This window comes from Bos indicus x Bos taurus, chromosome 3 (assembly GCF_003369695.1).
Source record: "Bos indicus x Bos taurus breed Angus x Brahman F1 hybrid chromosome 3, Bos_hybrid_MaternalHap_v2.0, whole genome shotgun sequence".
NCBI classification, from domain to species: Eukaryota; Metazoa; Chordata; class Mammalia; order Artiodactyla; family Bovidae; genus Bos; species Bos indicus x Bos taurus.
Window position 1 is genome coordinate 34583797 of NC_040078.1, and position 18935 is coordinate 34602731.

Below are 18935 nucleotides of genomic sequence, written 5' to 3' on the forward strand. Positions count from 1 at the left end.
GGGAGGAGAATACGACAAGGAACAGTGATATTACTTTCGAGTTTTGTTACAGAGGGATACAAAGGAATTGATCTATAGCTGGAGGGATCCATGAGGACACATGATCATTTGTTAAAATATGAGAAGCTATTACAACTTAACCTACTTGAAAATTAAACACAGGAAAACCTTTTAGTCCATTATTCAATTGCAATGTACACGGTTGAGTTTACCATACTGTTCATACTTCACTAGCATTTTTCAACTAAATGTTCTTTCACAGTCTTGATCAGGTAACTAGCCACTAATTTTTTCTTTTCCTTCTTGCTTTTCTTTGTATGGGTTAGAGGAGGATATTGCAAAGATAAAAGCTAGATTTTTCACTGACTTTCAAGTTCAAAACATGTCTGTGTCAGTAATTTTTTTCAGACTGAGAATTTTTAAAGCCTAAGCTGAATGTTTAATGGAACTCACATAAGATTACATATAAATGGTATTCAAAACTGTGATTCTAATCTTGTTAATTTTATTTTTTTAATCAAAAGGGTTTTTTTCCACTTAGAAACAGTAGCATATTTTTTCCTGTGACAACATCAAAACCAAATCAGCATCTAAAGAAAAGTTCTAGGTGTTCTGAATTAAAAAAAAAAAATCCTAGGAGATTTTCCCTTAGAAACAAAATGAGGGGAAAAAACCTAAACAAATGTTAAATATGTAAAGACATTTGAAATTTAAAAGGTTAAATAGTAAAATTTTAAATTTTTGTTTCTTCATGTTTATACATTTTTGAACCAGCCCACAGATACAGAATTTAAATGTATTTTTACAAAAAAACTATACCTTCACCATATTCATGATAAAAGCTATAAAATAGGGTATATTGATAAATTAATGGGACAGTGGTAAAGCAAAAAGGTATAAAAAGTTCCTATGTTATATATCTTTCTGGATATGGTGAACTTGAAATAAATAATTTAAATATAAATCTTAAGGATAAAGAAATTGGGTTTTGAACACCTAATACTTACCATGCAAACTGTTATCAATTTCAATATTTTCTGATATCATTGAATTGTTTGTGCTGTAGCTCAGACCAAGAACCATTTGAAGGTCTGAGAGATTCAGTCGTGCTGTAAGCTCACCACTTCTATCTCCAACCTACAACCACAAGCATTTATTTATATATTTAGAGTAGTATTTAAAGTAAAGAATGGTGAAGATTAGTTGAAAATATTGTGAACCTAAAACTGGAAGAAAATATGGAGAAATGAAAATAGTTATTTTAGAATTATAATACTATAAATGAAATGGTTTTTTCCATTAATACTATTTTAAAGAAGAAAGAAAAGGAAAGTTTCTAAACTATGGCAGTAGGACTAATGAATATATTCTATCAACTCTTCTCTAAATATTAGACTGCTCTCAATCTCTGTGATCAATTAAATAATAATGTAGATTATTCTGTGACATGTTAACTTGGCATCACATGAATAAAATTTCCTTATAATATTTATTTCCATACTGCTGCTGCTGCTGCTAAGTCGCTTCAGTCATGTCCGACTCTGTGCGACCCCATAGACGGCAGCCCACCAGGCCCCACCGTCCCTGGGATTCTCCAGGCAAGAACACTGGAGTGGGTTGCCATTTCCTCCTCCAATGCATGAAAGTAAAAAGTGAAAGTGAAGTCGCTCAGTCGTGTCTGACTCTTAGCGACCCCATGGACTGCAGCCTACCAGGCTCCTCTGTCCATGGGATTTTCCAGGCAAGAGTACTGGAGTGGGGTGCCATTGCCTTCTCCCATACTGTAGTAGCAGTATTAAACCAGCACTAGACATCACACTAGGCACTTTTATATACTTTCTCTCTAATCCTTATAACAATTTGCAAAGCAGTTATTATTCCCATTTTACAGATGAAAGAAATGATGCTCAGAAAAGGTTTCCAAGCTCAAACAGCCAGCAAATGGCAGAACTGTAACAGGAACCAGTCCTTGATTCTAAAAGCCATCTTCCTCCTTTCATACCATGCTACTTTTCCACAAAGAGATGGGGGACAGTGGAGATAGGTCAGTAATCCTCTCCTCTATCCTACATCAAGGCCAGTGCAAACATACCTCTGATCTGTATCTTAAAATGCTTTCAGTTCTTATGCCTAGAGAACAATATATAATTAAATTTATTACTTGGCCATATAGCAGGATCCTAGAGAAATAATAGGGCTGCAGATCTGTGAATCACAGTAGCACAGATAAGCACAGATAACCATTTTTTAGTTTCATACCTCTCTTGAAATTTCCAAGTGTTTTTCAGCAAAATGCATTGCTTGGTCATGATTTCCTAGAGCTGTGTATGCATTTCCTAAGCTCCAACATGCTCTTCCTTCACCAATTCTACAAAATAATTCAAAGTTAACATACAGTTATCTGAAAGGAAGTCGGTGTGAAGAATAAAATCAAGTAGTAATTAAAAGTATAAAACAATTCTTTGAATTTATTTGGTCTTTCTTATAAAGAACAAACTATCATAATACTAGAGATATACAGTTGGCCTGCTTCAGGTTATGCATCTGGGGATTCAACCATGATCTGAGAAACTCCTGGATATGGAGGGCCGGTTGTACTACACCATTTTACACATGAGGCTTGAGTCTCCATGGCTTTTGGTATCAACAGGGGTCCTGGAATCTTAACCACCATAGATATCAAGGGACAACTGTGTTAAAATATCCAGATAATACTGAACTCAGAGTCAAGTTTTAAAATGGAAAAGATTTTTTTAAAACATGTAGTGTATTATAAAGTCTCAGGGATAGGTCTTGTAATTCAACTACCCCATTTTCTTTCTATGATAGCCTTACTGGGTAATCACTCACCATGAGGAAGACAGAACTCACTACCTCTTGAATTAGCATACTTCATTTTGAATAAGTATATAGAATTTTTCACACTGAAATAAAAATCTATCCTATTTAAAGCAAATGTCAGAAACTAAAGTCCTGTACAAATATTCTGTTTTTCCATATAGTTTAAAAAAAAAAAAGAATTAGCCATCAACATTTAAAAATCAGAATATTTTATATAAAACTCAGAATTCCTCCCTTCTCTTGAAAAAAGAGGTGGCTTTGGATCCTCATTCCTGGCCTGTGACACTTAGCTGGAGTGAAATAGCAGCTGTCCCCTTAACATTAGGAGTAATATCGAATTTCACCACAATTTTCCACACTGATCTAGTCAGGAGGACCTTTGCAGGTATGTGAGTTTGTGACCTACTTGGTTCAAGATTATAGGGAACCAGTCAAATCCTCTAAAATGTGCTAGCCCTTCAAAACATATGCTAGCATACAGAGAATGCTACTGAAACAGAGAAGATACCTTATAAAGAAATTAAAAAGAAAAGCAAACCAAAAAAGAAACTTAAAGGAAAAATTCTAGGGATTCAACAATATATTTTATCATAACAACAATAAAAAGGTGTAGAACTTACCTATCATTAAGCTCTTGAGCAATTGTTAAGTGCTTCAGATGATAATCAATGGCCTTCTCATAGTCTTGAAGTAAAGTATATGTGTTTCCAAGACTGTAGCAAGACTGTGCTTCTATAGCTCTGTCTTTAAGCTGGCGAGCCAAGAGTAGAGTCTTTCTGAAAAAAGAAATTAATTCTTACATAAAGATCATTTTTATTATTGGCTATAGTAAACATAAAATAAAACTCACTTTTCCTCCTGCCTTTAAAGTAAATCTACTTTAGGGCCTAATATCCCATACTTTCTCCACTACTTCTAGGTAAAATGAAAAGGCATTCTTGAAACACAAAAAACAAATCCAGACTTTTAGAATAAATATAAGAGTCCTATTAATTCCCCAGATAAAAGAAGAATTGATGCATGAGATCAAGTGCCTCTAAAGATTAACAGTATTTTTAACATTTAAAAAAACCTTTCCCTGTTGCTGAAGAATTGATGCTTTTGAACTGTGGTGTTGGAGAAGACTCTTGAGAGTCCCTTGGACTGCAAGGAGATCCAACCAGTCCATCCTAAAGGAGATTAGTCCTGAATATTCATTGGAAGGACTGGTGTTGAAGCTGAAACTCCAATACTTTGGCCACCTGATGTGAAGAGCTGTCTCAACTGAAAAGACCCTGATGCTGGTAAAGACTGAAGGCCCAAGTAGAAGGAGACAACAGAGGATGAGATGGTCGGATGGCATCACCAACTTAATGGAAATGAGTTTGAGTAAACTCCGGGCATTGGTGATGGAGGGAGGCCTGGAATGCTGCAGTCCATGGGGTCACAACTGAGCGCCTGAACTGAACTTCCCTGTTGCAGTGCAATACCATTAAGTCAGTTTGTCTACATACATCATACTGTTGCCTTTACATTTTGTCAAAACTGAAAATACTTAATGTAAATTGCTTTGTATAGGCCATAAGTCACCAATTCATGAAAAATATTAAATGCCACATTTAAATATTAACCAAACTCTACCTTGTGGAATCACCAATGAGAAGCCAGTGCAGTAGTTAAGAGCATGGGCTGTAGAGCCAGGAGGACTGGGTTCAAGTCCCAGCTTTGTGAGTTAGTACATCTGTAACTGGGACAAGTCACTCACCCTCTCTATGTACTAGTTTCCTCGTATGTAAAAAATAGGTTTTGTTAGGATTAAATGAATTAGTATATATAATGTGCTTAGCATAGCATCTTGCTCCCAGTAGAAGCTAATAAATGTTAGTGTTTTGTTATTATTCTCATTAGTGCTTCAATCTACAGATGCTTTTGGAGCCAATAATATAAATGACTCTTTCCTATAATTTCTGCCAAACAGTATAAATACTTCATATCATTATAACTATATGAAAAATAAGTATATGATAATGTGATAGTTTTATTAAGCAAACAAACCTGAAATTATGTATTTAATGATGATACTTTCAAATTTGTCACCCAGCAAGGCTACACACTTACTCTAACCTTGCCTGTCCTCACAAACATTTTTGGAAGACTTTTGGAATTGTCTTCTGACCCTGTGGCACAATCCTTTCTGGCATATGGTTATCCTTTGAGAATACAGTTAATTTGAAAATGGTTGGAAGTCTTTCTATAACCAAACTCTATTACTAAAGTAGCTTTACCGATTACTGTTTCTATCCTTTCTATTATAGACCTATAAAATTAAGATAGTTTTCCAGTGTGGCTCTGAAAACAATTCCAAAGAAGAGTTCCAAAAATATTTTTAACCAATATTTATGTAATATGTATGAAGTTCTGAGTTCTCCTTGCTTGGGGGTGTGTGGGGCAGGAGTAAGTTTCATTACTTTATACTCATGCTTCTTAAGTTAAACAGCCACCATCTCTACTTTCTTACAGAACTTTTCAGTATTTAATACAAATACATCATTGTTAAGACTTTTCTGTCTTTTGGATTTAAAATATAAGAAACTTTTATATTTAAAATCAAAATATATACTCCTTGTATAGTGATGTATTTTATTTAGAAGGTTATTTCACATCTAACTAGTCAACCAACAAATACCAACCATTAGTTGAAGTTTAAATGGGATGACATTCTAGTTTTTAATATGGACCTAAAGCAATTTTACTTTTTTTTTTTTTTAGATGATAAACTTTCCAGATCTCTCTCACATTAGATTTTTTAACAAAACATAAATCAGTCACTGTGTCTTTGGTTCAGTCATATTGGCTTCTGCCTAAGGCCTGTATGGACCTTCAATTCCCACTAATTAAAGAAAACACCAAACAATCTAGAAAGCAAAGATCAGGCAAAATGAAGCAGTCCAAACTTTGCTATCATGTATGTTTCAAGCCTACCAATAGCTTAAAAAGACTCTGTCTCAGAAGAAGCTGGGAGTGCTACTCAAGTGAATAGGGCCTCAGCTTAAAGAGAGAACCAAAGATAGGCAGAGAGGGTGGGAGAACTCGATAAGATGGTAGGATAAGGTGGGGGACATTCAGCAACTGCTGGAGGAAACCAGGGCATCTGTTTGTTACCAGGCTTTCATGTGGCCTCTCTGCAAACCCATCATTGGTGGTGGGGGAGCATGTAAATATATACACCATACATGCTGAACCAGTGTAAAAGACTTTAAACGTTTAGAATGTCATTGAAAACAGTTTTAAAGATTAAAAACTAATAAAAATATAAAGGGGCTATGCTGCTGCTACTAACTGTTAACAATAATATGTATCGAGCACTGTGTGCCAAGTACTATGCTAAATAAGTGCTTATATAGTCTTTAATTCAGTCCTCATAACAATCCCCAAAGTATTGATATCTTTGATTACAGATGAGAAGGCTGAGACTTAGACAGCCAAAGGTCCTGCTGCTTAAATGCACCAAAAAAGTCATAAACCCAAAGCCTATGATTCATTGACTGCATAACTAACCATTTTACATTTATCTACAGAAATATTAGACTAACTTGTAGTATTCAGAGGCAGTTTCAAATTCACCAAGAAATATATACGCATTTCCAAGGTTGCTGTATGCTCTTCTTTCAGCTGCTTTATCTCCAAATTCTTTCGCAATAAGGAGACGCTGAAACAGAAAGTTTTAATTAGATAAAACTAAAGAAAGTCTGAAAGCTGTTCAAAACACTGATGAAGAAAATGATCTGCTCCAAAGCTTTACTGTACCTGTTCATGAGCTATAACTGCATCCCTGAAGTTGCCAAGGAGGTAATGCGTGTTTCCAAGATTTCCAAAGGCACGTCCTTGGGCTGCTCGGTCACCCAAAGCAGTTACTAGTGATAAATTTTCCCTAAGTGGTAACAAAAAGTTTTTAAAAAACAAACAAACAAGGTTGAGAAAACCATTTATTGATTTTCATTTACAAATCGAATTCTTTATTTTTTTTTATGGGCGGGAGTAGTCTGAATTGGGTTATGAGGCCCCCATGCAGGATACCTCACCTCAGCCATTGAACTCACTTTGCTGGCAGTGAGTCTGTTCCAAACTCTGCTAAGGAGGCATCCGCCAGGACCCTCTGCAAAGGCGGGGTCCATAGCACCTCCTGCCCAGTCTGCCCTTGTGTGCGTGGAGCCCCGTTCTCTGGGAACTCACCTCCCCAAAGCTCAGGGAAGGCCCTTTTAGGGCCGCGCTATGGCCCTAGTCCCAGACCTTCCCAAGGGACATGGGACAGAGTGACTAAGTGCACTCAGCTCCTAGCCCCACTGATGAGCTTCTCTACAAATTGAATTCTTTATAGGAAAAAAAATGTAAATAAGCTTACAGCCATAATGTGCCAGGTTTTAATGATATGTCTGTGCTGGAGGGTGGCTACAGGAAATAACTGGGAATATTTTACTCAACCATTCAGGTAGGTTTCTTCTCAGAGTCCAGGACAGAGTAATCTTAGAACCCATACAGCTAAGAAGTTCTATGAAAGTCTGTTGATAAAAGACTCCGAATAACCCAAGACTCACTACTGATATTTCTTATTTGTACCACTAAGTGGCACTGGTCTGCAGTTTAAATGAAAGTTTTCCTGGGGAGGGAGGAGATTACGACTAATAGAACACTATAACATTTTAGCAGCAACTTGATGGTTTATTTTACTTACTAATGATTTTAAAATGTCTGCCAAACTTAAAAACTTTACTACTGTCTGAGGTGGACCACATGACTGCGTCAGGGCTACTCACTCATAATAATCCACAGCTGCCTGCAGAGCATTTCTTACTTCTTCTGGGAATTCTCCTACCTCCTGAGGACCAGGGCAGCCAAAACTTTTCCCTTTAGCATGATACACATTTCCAAGATTGTAAAGTGCTCTTGCTTCTCCCACCTAGATGAAGGTATCAGCAGTTTACATTTTGAAATCAGAGGCCAGTATTACAATGCTTATCACATATACTTATTTGTAACATCCTTGATATTATGGTCAAGAGAAAAAAATGTTTACATCAGCCATCCATACAGAACCACAAAACATATGACCATGTATGAAAGAAGGACCTCTTACTATTTCTTTTTCTCATCTATTAAAAATTTTTTTTGTTTCTCTTCTCATTTTCTCTTCTCTCACTTTCTTTTTGGTATTAACTTTTAGATAAACTACAGAATAATTAAATAGGATTAAAACACAAAGCAATTTCAATGAAAACATTTGGCCTACCATCTAACGTTTCCTCATTACCTTGTCATTAAGCTCTCTGGAAATATCCAGGTGTCGCTGACAACAAACTATAGCTTCATCAAAATTCCCAAGAACTTTTAAAGTATTTCCCAGATTACCACTAGCTTTAGCTTCCCCCAACTGGTCTCCAATAGTCCTGGGGTTTAAAGAAAAGATGTGTTAAAATATAAATCAGCCAGAATACAGTTTTCCCTAGAGAACAGATGACATGCTTAAGGTAAGAAAGACTCATTATTCTTGAAACCTACTTTAAATAAAAATTTTAAACTTACATTTCCGTATTTAAATATAATCTTAATTCACTTAATTAAACTCTAACATCATTTCACCACTATTCATTTACTTAATTAAACTGTGTTCAGCCTAAAGATTAGTTTTAAAATACAACAGAGGATGAGATGGCTGGATGGCATCACTGACTTGATGGACGTGAGTCTGGGTGAACTGTGGGAGTTGGTGATGGACAGGGAGGCCTGGCATGCTGCGATTCATGGGGTCGCAAAGAGTCGGACACGACTGAGCAACTGAACTGAACTGAACTGCTAATGAATTAAAACTCATTAAATGTACTATTCGTTTAACTGAATGAAAAAATTTTTGAAGTAACAGTTAATTTAGGGAGAAAGTATGAAAAAGCTTAAGTTAATTACCTTGCAAGAGTTAAATCATGATGATGGTATTCTAGTGCTTTGGCATAATCATGCAAATAGAAATAAGCATTGCCCAGCTGGCTGTAAATAGCGCTAAGAGTTTTTAAGTCTTCAGTTCCAACTTGAACTGCAGCTTCAAAGAATGACACACCAGCACGGCAGTCTCCAGATTTACACAGACGCTCCCCTTCCAAGGCCAGTTCGAGGCAAGAGGCTTCCATTCTATAAAATTATATAGGACAGACATTCACAACATTACATTACAACTGCATCACAGTGTCTTTTAACTTCCAGCAATATAATTTCAACGTGGACTGCGGCAATTCTTGGTTACAACAGCTGCCTCTACAACTGAAGTATATACACACTATTGATAAAACAGTAAACTTTTATAGCAAAAGCTAATCTGCCTATTCAAATGTCTCTCAACCACAAAGGTCTTTTTTTGACAGGAAGTAGGATTTATTGGTGGGCGTGAGTGAGGAGGGGACAGCACCAGGGCTCTCATGAGTGCAGGGCCCGCCATTTGTTCAGAGAGCTGCGATCAGGGATGCACTTGGCCTCACAGCCATCCGGGATAAGCCACTTTCCTGCCACCGTGTTTTCAAATTCATCTACATTAAACTTAGTAAAGCCCCACTCCTGGGGAGATGTGGATCTTCTGGTGGCCAGAAAACTTGAATTTGGCCCTGCAGAGAGCCTCAGTCACATGCTCCTTGCTCTGCAGCTTGGTGCAGATGGACGTTATGACTTGGCCAACATGGACCGCGGCCACTGTGCCCTGGGGCTTTCCAAAGGCACTCTGCATACCTGTCTGGAGCCAAGACTGGGGACAGCATGCCAGTCATGAGTGTCCACTGGAAAGAGGTGTCTCCAAGGTGCCTTAGGACAACCTGGAGAGCAACAGGCTGCATACACTACCGAGGAGGGTGCTGATGCAGCCACTGCACACTGGGCCCCCGTGGGGAGAAGAACACAAGAGGTCTTTTTTATAGGATAGCTGAACATCTGTATATGGAGCTGATGAAATAAAATTCACATTTTATGACAAGAGGAGGAAGACTTAAATAAAATTTTTCTTCTGCTCATTTGGCCTCCTTCCTCCCCTTTTGTGTGTGTTGCGCATCTGCATTAACCAGACCTCCTTAGGAGATAAGATTCCTTCTCAATCTCATCAGGGGTCACAACGACCCCTTAGGAGGTCGTGTAAGGAGCCACAGTGGTCCATTACTCATTTCTTGCTTTGTACAGGTAGATGTGGATTGTGAAAAATGTCAGTAATATGTCATCTAATGTACAGTGCTTGGACCTCAAAGGGGCAGAACAATTCTCCGAGCTTTCTGAGAGGTGTTCCCAGGTTATAATCCTCAATTTGGCTTGAATAAAATATTTCATTTCTTTCTTAGATCCATCGATTACTTTTTTTTTTGTCAACAGAGCTCATTCTAATTGGCTAACCTAGAGAAACCTGTTTTACCAATGAGAGAATCTAAAATAGTGTTTCCTAAACTGTTCTGAGTTATGGCAGACTAACGGGCTTTCTGGGAGTTTGGGGAGAAAAGGAATGCCTGTGGAGGAGAAGGCCTTTAAGTAATACTCTTCTCTATCCAGGTATGCAGGTGATCTACTCAGCCCCTCCAACCACACATCTCTATGTCATACTCAGGTGAACTCTCATATGCATGCAGGCACGCGCACGCGCGCGTGCACACACACACACACACTCCTTCCTTGTCTTACCACCACAGGATCACCTATACTGTAGAAAAATAGAAGAGCAAAATATCTTCAGGTACGAGGTACATTTCCATGAAAGAAGTGTTAAGAAACCTTATGTTATAAAGCAATGATTTAAAGATTTGCAGAAATTCTAATTCTCAAAGTCTGTCACTAAATTTTAAAAGCCAGAAGAATTAAGTTACTATAAATGTATCTAAGAGAAAAAACACCAATACTTCCAATTCCAATCCTACACTTTAGTAGGTGCTCTTCACCAAAGTTGCCATGGTGGGTCTTCAACATTTTCATGATTTCTGCCATTCACTTAAATGTATTTCTGTATTTGGCAAATTCCTTTCAATTGGCACGTGCCATTAACTGCCTTCTCTGGTGGCTCAGACAGTAAAGAATCCGCCTGCAATGCAGGAGACCTGGGTTCAGTCCCGGGTTGGGAAGGTCCCCTGGAGGAGGGCATGGCAACCCACTCCAGTATTCTCGCCTGGAGAATCCCCATGGACAGAGGGGCCTGGTGGGTTGCAGTCCATGTGGTTGTGGAGAGTAGGACACGACTCAGTGACTAAGCACAGCACATTAAAAAAAAAAAAAAAAATCTAGCTTCATCTAAAGCAGTATCCATGAAATTGAGTTTGATGTGATACTCACTTTTCTAATGCACATCAAAACAAATATGTAACTATTAAGACAGGGTGCTCAGGGCTGGTGCACTGGGATGAGGGATGGGATGGGGAGGGAGATGGGTGGGAGGTTCATGATGGGGAACACATGTACACCCATGGCTGATTCATGTGAATGTATGGCAAAAACCACCACAATATTGTAAAGTAATTAGCCTCCAATTAAAAAAAAAAAGTGAGTAAAATAAATTTAGGTACTACCAGTGGTATACCACCACCCTTTGGAAGACTCTGATTTAGCTCATCAAGCATTTTAATTTTTAGAGCAGCACTAAATTACTTCTTACTAAAATTGTCTTTGAGCAACACTACAGGAGTGGTGGTTCTTGATCCCGGCTGCACAATAGTGGAGCTCACATGGAGCACTTGTTAAAATTCAACTCTGGGTCCCACTCCCCTGGGCATGAGGTATGCCCTCAGAATTGTTTAAAAGCTCCCAGGTAATTCCAATGTACAAGACAGGGTTGAGAATCACTCCTGTAACAGGAAATGTGAATTAAACCACCACTCACCCTAAACTCATTGAGATCAATTAATACATTTCTTCAGGTGCTGTCTTTTAGCCTATAAAATTTCAAGGATCCTTAGAGTCATAAATTAAAATAGGGTTGTAAGAGTGGAAAATAAATCAGATGAAGCTAGATGAAAAATCTAGACTAACAGAGCCAAAGGTTCAAAGCAGAATTCTCGCTCAGAATAAGTAGATGAAAGTAGTCATCTCTGAGAGGTAATTTTTAAGTTTTATATCCAAGTGTCTTTTTTTTTTTTTAATAATTTAGCCAAAGGCTAAACTGCTTATTCACAGTTAGACTAGTGACTTCACCCTCACTTTATAAATCAAGGTAAAATAATGCAAGTTAACCTCTTTTTAGTATTTTGCTTTAACATTAGACTAGGAATGGGGTGGGGAAAGATAAAGCACATAGAAAAATAAATTAGTTTACTAGAAATCTTAAATTGCTGTTTTATATTTCTTTATAGGTCACTTCAAATTAATAAAGCCTATTTTTGTCTTTTACAAGTGAAAACTTCCCTTTATTTTTGAATATGAAAGAATTCATAAAAGAAAAAAGATTACTTTTGTTTAAGGTCTTATGAGGTTACTGGTGTACCACATGTGTGAAGAGAAATGAGTCAGCAAAAGATTAATATGTAAAAATGTGGTTTTATCAAAGGCTTCTTTTGCCAGACGTGGTACTTGAGCTAGTTATCTTTATTTGTCTAAATACTGAAACCACTGAACTTCTAAGAATTACCATGGGGGAAAAATTGGAAAAGACATTTTTACACATAAAATACATTACTGTTTCTATTAACAAATTTTAAGCATAATACCAATTATGGAAAAAATTATATGTTGAGCAATTTCACCACTAGGAGTTTATTTTAAAGCTACATCAATACAAATTTAAAAGGATGGTCACAGAAGCGAAAATCCACAGTTTAAACGCCCATCAACAGAGTAGTGGTTTAAAAAATTACATGTCACCATACGATAGAATCCTAGTGATGGCGCACGGCTTCACCCAGGGAGAGAGACACACTGTCGTCACCTGCGGAACCATCAACCCAGGATGATTAGGTTGCTGGCCAGGAAATTAATAAAAGACGAGGCTATTGAAGCAAATTTATTTTTAAAGCAGGACAAAAAAAATTAACATAAAAACTTCTCTGCCATTTGAGTCACTGCCTCGTGCACTGTGTATCTGCATGACACATTAACCGGATCCCCCAGAAGACACGGGAACGCCTACTTGCCCCCTACCCCCAGAAGGCAATTATTCCTGGAGCTAGCACATAGCTCCTTAAGAGAAAACTTTTTTCTCAATCCTGTAAGGTGTCACAATAGTCCACTACTCACCTTGTTGGATGATGTAAACTGTCAACATGCTACTTGGATGTAAAACTCTCCTAGTCTCAAAAACTTGTATTACTGTGCCTTGACTTCTCAGGCAGAGTAGTCCTTAAAGCTTTCTGAAAGACTGTCTCCAGGGTTATAATCCTCCGGTTAGCACAAATAATTTCCCTTTCCTTCTAAGATTGACTAGTGATTAACTTTTTTGTCAGAACTATTCATATATAGGATGTGTAAAAATTGGAAGTTAATAACAGTATATCCATATAGAACAGAGAAGCACCTTCTTCAAATATATATCTTCACCACAAATATTTGATGTTCTGAACTTAAATTTATACAACATTATAATGGAACCATCAATCCAAATGCTGTTGCATCTCACAAAACTTAACTATAAGGCTGAATGGCATCCTAAGAATTACAAATTTTCTAAAAGGTATTTTACATAATTCTCATTGGAAACAGTGATAGCTACCTGGAATCCTGCTGGCTACACCGCCGTCCTTAAAGGTGAGAGTGCCCTACAGGACAATCTACCTTAGAAAATTATTTCAGTAACAAATGCTCAAAATAAAGCTCCAACTCTCTAGCTTATGAGTTTATTTTGACATACAGTATAGTTCCGATATGCTTTATTGGAAAAGAAGTCAATGTTCTGGCAAAGTCTCCAACACCTCAAATATAGCTATTGCAAAATAGCGAAGGAAGGTTGGTTTATAAATTTTTTAGAAGATCATTAAATAGTAACAGAGAAAGTAATTTCATATCCTCTCTGTCTCTATGAGAGAATAGAATTACTTCATCTGTTTACCAGTTGGGTTGAAAACAAAGAACATACGAAGACTAGAAGACAAGCCAGGAAAATATCTGTCCATTAAAATATATCCCACATATAAAGTTTTCTTTTCATTCTTCCTAATAGCCCACTGAATTATATAATAAAAAAAAAGTACATTTCTAGTAAGTATAAAGACAGCACTACTATCTTGACTGAAATGTTTACATTTTTGTCAACAGATTGAACATTACAGCTTTAAATCTTCATCTTTGCACAATCTCACATCATTTCAACTTATTTTAACTTTTATATTTTATTATTTTTCACTTTTCTCCTACAACTTGATTTTTTTCTTTACTTTCGTCTTTCTGGTTTCTTGTGTTTACAGTGTATCAATGAAAGCAAAAGAGGATTAAAATCTTGATGCTATATTAAAAAAATTAATAGCCAGTTCTGTCCAAATCTGACTTCCCTTCAAAGACTTATATACTAATTAAGAATAAATGCTGGGATTCAGGACTTAAGATCAAAGCAAGAGTGCCCTGCACCTTCTCGACTGTGCTGTCTCCTGTGGCTGTCGACTGGCTCACTGCAGCCCCTAGTTCTACCTTCCACGTGTTTTAATTGGGCATAGATTTTTTATCACCAGTCCTAGCTGCCATAAACAATTTTCATCTGTCCAGTCTACCACATATATCAAGTTATTCTAGTTTACTTTGTCAAAGGGAAAGCGTAAAACTATCTTGCATTAAATTTAAATTCTGATCAGTAACTTGGTTTTAAAAGTGATTATTCTATACATTATAACAAATTTCATCCTCAAAATGATGCTGGGAGATGGGAATTATTATAGAAGGAGAAAATGATGCTCAGTGACCTGCTTAAGATCATATGATGGCAAAGCTGAGAGGTGAAATCCTGTCTTTGTCTCCAAATCCAGTGTTCTTTCCACCACTCCACATTACCTCAAACTATTCTTCAGAAAGAATATTATTAATAATTATATTTATCTAGCAAAATTGAAAGTCAATACTAAAATTGCATTCCTTCACAACTTAATTGCAATAGCCTAATTTTTATATTAAAGTATTGAAATGTTTTTCTTCAAAGTAACAAGTATAAACAAGGAAATTTCTTTGTTTACTTATATTTTTTACTTATATAATTTACTTATAAATTATATAAGTAAACAGTATAATTATATAAGTAAATAAAAATATTTACTTATATTTCTTTGTTATACTTAAACAAGTATATAACAAGCTAAACAAAGAAATACAAAACTAGAGAAATTAATATAATGAACCTGATATATCTACCTTTCTACATCAACAATTACCAATATATGATACATTATCAATATATATTTCATCTTTACCTCCACCCTCACTCTGCAACTTTTGAAGTAGATTCTAGAAAACATAGAATTTCATTTGTAAATATTTTGGTATGTACTTCTAAAAGATATGGAGTCATTTTCAAAAAATACAATCACAGTACTATTATCAATCCTAAAAATTTAATGGCAGTTATTTAAAATCAGTTGAACACTTTTAAAAAGTTTAGAAACAAATCCCATTTTTCTGTCAGTCTCCATTTCTCTCTACCTTCATAAATAAGTTGCAAAATATTTCATAAAGCATTCTGATATCTCTTAGGAGGTTTCTTAGTATCTGAAGAATTATTCCATGTCAAAATTTACAAACACACCGTACCACAGAAGCTCCTCCAGGGACAGACGAGGACCTCGATGAAAGAACCAGACGGATGCAACAGCACATGCTAAGTGTTTACCAGAATAGAAAAATAACCTATACAAGGACATGACATCTAAAAACGGGATACAAACTATTACCTGCAGTTATATACTAATCCAGTCATATACAGAATGCTAATTTCACAGGACTGACAAAACCAGAGATTTGTTTGGTGTAGTCTTACTAAAAATAGTTAAAAGTTTTACATTTCTTTTATAGGTGAAGTCTTGTATCAATATATAACCATGTTTGACCTATGCTATATCATGAAAAACAATAAATCTAAGATCTTCCTATAGGCACAGGTATAATCCACTCCTCATCAATTGTTACAATATTAAAAACATGGAAATATATACACTACCATATGTAAAACAGATAGGCAATGGGAATTCGCTGAATGACTTAGGGAACTCAAACCAGGCCTCTGTAACAACCTATTTGGGGGGGATGTGGTAGGAAGTGGGAGGGAAGTTCAAGAAGAAGGGGACATAGGTATACCTATGGTTGACTCATGTTGATGTATGGCAGAAACCACCACAATATTGTAAAGCAATTATCCTTCAATTAAAAAGAAATTTTTAAAAAAAGTAAGCCACTCTTGAAACTATTTAGCAAGACAGATAAACATCTTACTACATGTCTTATTAAACATTTTCAAGAGTGAACCATCAAGTTCATTTGATGGTTATATCCAATGAAATTCAAAGGACATTCCATCAAATGTGGTGCCAGACAACAAGCTAGGCATCATGGCTGCCCAAAGGGAGCCAATAGTCAAAGTAGGGAGTGGCAAAGGAGGAGGAGACAAACACATATAAACAGGTACACTGAATTTTAATATAGTTAGTGCTAAGAGAGAGAGATGCACAGGATATTTGAGCACAGAGAGGGCACTTAAAATATGGAGTTCAAAAACAGTTTCCAGAAGAATATTTTTGAGCTGAATTCCTAGATATGGAGTAGAATTAGCTAAACCAATAAAGTAGGAAGGGCATTCAGGTCATAGGGTGTAGCACGAACAAGGGCACTGAGTCACATACAAGGAACAAGGTGAGGGAATGCAGGAAGTAAGGATGAAGGAACACGTAGAGGCCTGGTAATGCAAGCTCCTGTGTACTACATTAAGCATGGCCCTACCCTGCAAGTGACTAGAAGCCACCAAAGAGATTATGCAGAGGTTGCATGATTAACTCTGTATCTGCAGACTGAGCCCTCTGGAGGAAAATTTAAAAGAGATTCCAAGAGGCCAGAATGGAGAATGGAGGGAGTCTGGAAGGAAGATGATGGGGGCCTGAACTTTCACAGTGGTGGAGAGAAGCCAGATGGATAGATGAATCTGAGCAGCATTTAGGAAGTAAAACTGGCAAGACTTCACACTAGACACAGAGGTTTCTGGAACTATGCCCCAGAGGGTAGAGCAAGAGCATTTCTATTAAAAATTCATTTAAATTATATTGAATGTCTTCCATTTTCTTTCATTTGAAACTTTTAAATTTGCAATAAAAATGCCCTCAGCTTACCTAGATAAACTTTCTTGGCACCATGCCCTAACATGAACCATCTGCTCCAAAGCCAATGACAGTAAATCTCATTCTTTCCTATGCAAGTGCTAAGATACCTAAGGTTTGGTATCAAACATCTTCACTCATTAGGGATAAGAACGCTATTCAAAGCTAGAAGTTCTGATGTTTATTTAATATTAACTCAACAGTTTTGATAAGGAATCTATTAATATCTAATCACCTGATAATTAAGTCTTCCATTCTAATATTTGTGTTTATTTTACAGTTAAGAACAATGAGCATAACTTCCAAAATAAATGTTAAATAATGACGATATACATATTCTTGCTTTGCTTCTAAATGTCTTAGAAATGTCATTAATATTTTACCACTAAATATTAAACTGATTATTTATCATGTTTAGAAAGTACCCACCCATTCCAACATTAACACCCCTTTTCTTAAAAGCTCATTTATAAAAGATCACTATTTAAAAATTGTAACAAAAATTAGGTTGTTCAGCCAACCACACTACAAAATCTATCTTCTACCCTCGAAGATTTAGAAATATATTTCACTTTAATATCTGCATTATAAAAAGAGTAACAGAGTTTAAAATAACTAATCATAAACTCTTCCACAGAACATTAGCAAACAAACTATAGAATATAATTGTTCTCTACTACCATTTCCCTATAGAAAGGATATAAAAACTTACTACAACCACAACAAAAAGAAAACACTGTTTAAAGGAGATACTAACTATGGCTAGTATATTTTCATATTTAAATTTCAAATGATCAGAGTTAAACACATGTTTAAATAAATATTAAAATTACCCACTAAGAAAGCAGCAGTCTTACCTGTAACGAACATGAAAAGAATGGTCTTCTCTCATGTTTATCAAATTTTCCTCCATCGAGTCATATTATAAGCTGGGTATACTAAGAAATTATTTTATTTTGTGCCAATCCAGCTCTACAATGTAGAATTGCTGCAGAACATTGTCCGGTTAGTATATTAATGAGTTGGTGTTAATACATCCTAAGCTCCTGCTTCTTCTTTATTAATAATGAAAGGAGGTCAATGTCAGACAGCTTAAAGGTTCAAAATGTGTCCCAAATCCTTGCATCTCTGGCCCTTTCAGCAGCACTTCAGCAACATTTCTGCAAAAGGAATACAAGATGTTTTGCTTGAAGTCCTGTTTTCAAAGAACAACCTAAAGTAATTCCAAGCTGTACATAATCACACAGCTAATTTCACAGACTGCTGTCATGTCAACTATGGCAGAAAAACAGCAAAGGGCTTAATCAACAGAGGGCTTCTAAATAAGGATGTAAACATATGATATTTACTTGAGACATGCACTTTTTAATTTTTTAAATTGGTTTAAAATACAATAATTTTATGTAATATTTTCCATTACAAATATAAAAGAATAGATATAATACTAGTATCTTAAAATTGTAATATTTTAAGATTTAAAAAACTACCATTAACAAATAAAATGAAAATTCAACAACTCATTTGAACAAGTCAGTCCTAAACTCTATAAATTTACTTCTTCAAAGAAGATATTTGTGCTGATTTTAAAATTTTCTCTGAAAGCGATTATACCCACAATGAACAGCAAAAGGATGAATATGAAGATGTAAAAGAGGACATCAAAATCGTAAAATGTGGGCGAGGGGAGTAAGAAAATGTAGATCTTTTTCCCCCTGGAATGTATCTGAGCCTGTATGACTACCAGTCTAAGGCAAGTAGATGTACGAAAGGGTTAACATACTTGAAAAACAGGGTAACCACAAATCAAAAACATACAATAGATTCACAGAAACCAAAAGA

The 18935-nt window shown here is 36.1% G+C and overlaps 1 protein-coding gene and 1 non-coding gene across 5 annotated transcripts in view; both read right to left on the reverse strand.

The window, feature by feature from the left end:
- The window catches only part of GPSM2 (G protein signaling modulator 2), a 55456-nt gene that overhangs the window by 18977 nt on the left and 17544 nt on the right, over window positions 1-18935 (reverse strand). For 3 of the 4 annotated variants that reach the window (XM_027536325.1, XM_027536326.1, XM_027536327.1), the window contains 9 exons: window positions 17954-18256; window positions 8779-9000; window positions 8129-8264; window positions 7635-7777; window positions 6628-6751; window positions 6414-6529; window positions 3462-3617; window positions 2260-2368; window positions 1008-1137 (listed from right to left, as the gene is read on the reverse strand). In XM_027536325.1, coding sequence (XP_027392126.1) covers window positions 1008-1137; window positions 2260-2368; window positions 3462-3617; window positions 6414-6529; window positions 6628-6751; window positions 7635-7777; window positions 8129-8264; window positions 8779-9000; window positions 17954-18009 — 1192 coding nt within the window. In that variant the 5' untranslated portion in view covers window positions 18010-18256. The remainder of the gene's footprint in view (window positions 1-1007; window positions 1138-2259; window positions 2369-3461; window positions 3618-6413; window positions 6530-6627; window positions 6752-7634; window positions 7778-8128; window positions 8265-8778; window positions 9001-17953; window positions 18257-18935) is intronic. The other variant, XM_027536324.1, reaches the window with a different exon arrangement.
- On the reverse strand, window positions 9644-9773 carry LOC113890596. The gene has a single exon (XR_003510555.1). It is a non-coding gene; the product is annotated as a small nucleolar RNA SNORA70 (small nucleolar RNA).